The 4,612-nt window shown below is 38.1% G+C and overlaps 1 protein-coding gene across 1 annotated transcript; it reads left to right on the forward strand.

Moving 5' to 3' along the window:
- The first annotated feature begins 477 nt into the window (after window positions 1-477).
- LOC107842554 (receptor-like protein 33) lies at window positions 478-4,244 on the forward strand. The gene is made up of 2 exons (XM_016686463.2): window positions 478-2,574; window positions 2,692-4,244. The coding sequence occupies exons 1-2, from the start codon at window positions 735-737 to the stop codon at window positions 4,155-4,157; spliced, it is 3,306 nt and encodes a 1,101-aa protein (XP_016541949.2). The 5' UTR covers window positions 478-734; the 3' UTR covers window positions 4,158-4,244.
- Window positions 4,245-4,612: the final 368 nt, after the last annotated feature.

Consider the following 4,612-nt stretch of genomic DNA (forward strand, 5'->3'; position numbering starts at 1 on the left):
TCAAATTTTAAAAGCATGATTATTCAAATTTTTCTACAATTTATAAATTTTTCTTATTTAATTAAATTATTATTATTGTTATTTTTTTAAAAATGACGTGGTAGATGATGTGGCAGGCATGACTGACGTGACAACAGACGCGGGAGAGACCAAAAAAAGATTTAAAATGTTACTTTTTAGTAGGTTCAGGATTTCAGATGATAAACATATAAGTAGAAGTGTCCAACTTATAAAATTGACATAGTAGAGAGATCCGAAAGGTCATTTTGCCTTATACTAATAATACATTATTACTAGTCAAAGAAATTGCATGCGACAGAATCCAATGGAAAATAGTCAACCCCACTTCCATAGAAACTCCTCAATCATAAATTTAAAACAAATGTAAAAGGTCAAGGTTTTGATTAGTATTTTCTCAATTAGGAGAAGAGTAGCTTCAAAGTCACCCAACGAATAAACAAATAGGGCCGACAAAAAAACGCGTAGAAAGAAACAATACAATCTGTACATCGATTATTAAACAGACAGCACTTGTCCTATTGTCCTTTTGACCAATTCTTCATCTTCTTTTCTATTCATTGCAATCACCTCTCTTTTCTACCTTCTCTTTCGCTTCATTCAGAACTTGAACAAAGGGGAACCCACAAAGTGGAAAAAGGAAGAAGTTTGATGGGTTATAATTCCAACCAGACTTCATTTGTTAGTTTTATGGGAGTCCATACAAGGTTTATGCAATGAGAGTTTTACATTTTCTATGGCTTTTCTTGATACCCTTTTGCCAAATATTATCAGGTAATGAGATTTTCTTGGTTTCCTCTCAATGTCTTGATGATCAAAAAGCATTGTTGCTGCAGTTGAAGGGCAGCCTCCATTATGATTCTACTCTGTCAAATAAATTGGCAAGATGGAACCAGAACACAAGTGAATGTTGCAAATGGAATGGGGTTACATGTGATGGCTCTGGTCATGTGATTGCCTTGGAATTGGATAATGAGACAATTTCTAGTGGAATTGAGAATTCAAGTGCACTTTTCAGTCTTCAATATCTTGAGAAGCTAAATTTGGCTTACAACAGGTTCAATGTTGGCATACCAGTTGGTATAGACAACCTCACGAACTTGAAGTACCTGAATTTATCGAATGCTGGTTTTGCTGGACAAATTCCAATGATGTTATCAAGATTAACAAGGCTGGTTACTCTTGATCTCTCAACTCTTTTTCCTGATGTAATCCATCCACTAAAACTTGAGAATCCCAATTTGAGACATTTCATTGAGAACTCAACAGAACTTAGAGAGCTTTATCTTGATGGTGTTGATCTTTCAGCTCAAAGGAGCGAGTGGTGTCAATCTTTATCGTCGTATTTGCCTAACTTGACTATCTTGAGTGTGCGTACTAGTCAAATTTCAGGCCCTATTGATGAATCACTTTCTAAGCTTCAGTTTTTATCTATTATCCATCTTGACCAGAACAATCTCTCTACCTCAGTACCTGAATATTTTGCCAATTTCTCAAACATGACTACCTTGACCCTCAGCTCTTGTAATCTGCAGGGAGCATTTCCTAAAAGAATCTTTCAGGTACCAGTTTTAGAGATTTTGGACTTGTCAAATAACAAGTTGCTTGGTGGTAATATTCTGAATTTTCCTCGAAATGGATCTTTGAGGACGATATCACTAAGCTACACCAATTTTTCTGGTTCATTACCCGAGTCCATTTCCAACCTTCGGAACTTGTCCAAGTTAGACCTCTCCAATTGCAATTTCAGTGAACCAATACCTTCCACAATGGCAAACCTTACGAATCTTGTTCACTTAGATTTCTCCTTGAACAACTTCACTGGTTCTGTCCCATATTTACGATGGTCCAAGAAACTCACCTACTTGGACCTCTCTCATAATGGTTTAACTGGTCTCCTCTCCCCTGCTCATTTCAAAGGACTTTCAGAGCTTGTGTACATAAATTTAGGGAACAACTTACTCAACGGGATTCTTCCTTCTTATATCTTTGAGTTGCCCTCCTTGCAGAAGCTTTTTCTTTATAGCAATCAATTTATTGGACCGGTCAACAAATTCCTGAATGCATCCTCCTCTATGCTGGATACAATTGATTTGAGCAACAACCTTCTGAATGGATCGATTCCCAAGTCCATCTTTGAGGTTGAGAGGCTTAAGGTCCTCTCACTTTCTTCCAACTTCTTTAGTGGGACAGTGCCACTAGATCTCATTGGGAGTCTCAGTAACCTTACAAGACTAGAGCTTTCTTACAATAACTTGACCATTGAAACAGGTAGAAGCAATTCAACCTCTTTCACTTTTCCGCAGATGAGCGTATTGAAACTAGCTTCTTGTCGGTTGCAACATTTTCCTGATCTTAAAAATCAGCCAAGGATAATCCAATTAGACCTTTCTGACAACAAAATAAAGGGAGCAATTCCGAATTGGATTTGGGGAATTGGGGAGGGAGCTCTCACTCACCTGAATCTTTCCTTCAATCAGCTGGAGTACCTGGAACAGCCTTACAGTGTTTCCAGCAATCTTATAGTCTTTGACTTGCATTCCAACCGAATAAAAGGTGACCTACCAATTCCACCTTCTACTGCCATCTTTGTGGACTACTCAAGCAATGATTTCAGCAATTCTATCCCACTAGATATTGGTGATTCAATTGTTTTTGCTTCCTTTTTCTCAGCTGCAAATAATAACCTCACTGGAAGAATTCCTGAATCAATATGCAAGGCCAACTATCTTCAAGTTCTTGATTTGTCTAACAATGCCTTGAGTGGAACAATACCACCATGTCTACTGGAATATAGTACAACTCTTGGAGTGCTGAATCTAGGGAACAATCATCTCAATAGTGTTATACCAGATTCATTTCCAATTGGTTGTGCGCTGAAAACTTTAGACCTCAGTAGGAATTTCTTAAAAAGGGAGCTGCCAAAATCTCTTGTCAACTGTGAGCTATTGGAGGTCCTGAATGTTGGAAATAACAACCTTATTGATCGTTTCCCATGCATGTTGAGGAGCTCAGGCAATCTAAGAGTCCTAGTCATGCGTTCCAATCACTTCTATGGAAAACTTACATGTGATGTAACAAGAAATAGCTGGCAGAATCTCCAGATCATAGATATAGCTTCCAATGATTTTACCGGTGTGTTGAATGCGGAATGCTTTTCAAGTTGGAGAGGAATGATGGTTGAAGATGATTACGTGGAGACAGGACGCAATCACATCCAGTTTCAGTTCCTTGCACAAAGTAACTTTTACTATCAGGATACAGTGACAATAACCATCAAAGGGCTGGAGCTGGAGCTTGTGAAAATTCTCAGGGTCTTCACATCTATTGATTTCTCTTCAAATAGATTTCAAGGAGTGCTACCAGATACAGTTGGGGATCTTAGCTCACTTTATGTTCTGAACCTGTCACACAATGCCCTTGCAGGACCAATTCCAAGATCAATCGGGAAGCTACAAGTGCTTGAATCACTAGACTTGTCATCAAACCACCTGTCCGGGGAGATCCCCTCAGAGCTTGCAAATCTCACATTCATAGCATCTTTGAACCTATCGTTCAACAATTTATCTGGTAAAATCCCGCTAAGTAATCAACTTCAAACATTCTCGGAAGATTCCTTTGAAGGAAACAGAGGCCTATGCGGGTTCCCTCTCAATGGAAGTTGCAAAAGTAATGCTTCAGAGTTGACACCACCACCAAGTTTTGAAGATGACACTTATGATTGGCAGTTCATATTTATGGGTGTGGGATATGGAGTAGGAGCAGCAATCTCCATTGGACCTCTGTTGTTTTACAAGCGAGGGCGGGAATACTGTGACAAACACTTGGAGAGATTGCTTAAATTGATGTTTCCAAGATGGGGGTTCACTTACACCAGATATGGCCCTGGGAAGGTTGTGGCAGTGGAACACTATGAAGATGAGACCCCAGATGACAGTGAAGATGACGATGAGGGGAAAAAAGAAGCATCTTTTGGGCATTATTGTGTCTTCTGTAGTAAACTTGATTTTCACAGAAAGGAAGCAATACATGATCCAAAATGCACTTGCCATATGTCATCATCCCCCATTTCTTTTCCTCATGCACCATCCTCTTCTTCACCTTTGTTAGTCATATATAACAAAAGTTTTGATTCTTAAGCTTTCTCTCTGCACATTAGTAGTCTGTATATATTTAAAGGTACCATAGGATATTGAATCAAAGCAAATTCAAGTCTCTTCAAGTCATTTACATCTTTTCTATACAATTGATAATTTGTCCTCAATTTGTCCCATGCAAAATAAAGTAAAAGGGTTGCAATAGGTTGATGAAGCGTTAAAAATGGTTTAACTATGATGAATCATATCAATCACTTAAGGGTCGAAAGTATATGATAGTCATTGATGATGTTTGAAGTAAATAGATATGCGAAGTGATTACAAGAACTCTTCCTGATGAAGAAAATGGGAGTCGAATTCGGAGGTGGCTCAGTAGTCAATGTACTTGGTGGCCTAAAGCAAAACTTCAAAATAAGACCTTAAAAAAATAGGTAAAAGATTTTTGTATAACATTTTTATTTGTAGTTCTTTTCTATAGCTTTTTGAGGAGTAAAAGA

This window comes from Capsicum annuum, chromosome 9 (genome assembly GCF_002878395.1).
Source record: "Capsicum annuum cultivar UCD-10X-F1 chromosome 9, UCD10Xv1.1, whole genome shotgun sequence".
Lineage (NCBI taxonomy): Eukaryota > Viridiplantae > Streptophyta > Magnoliopsida > Solanales > Solanaceae > Capsicum > Capsicum annuum.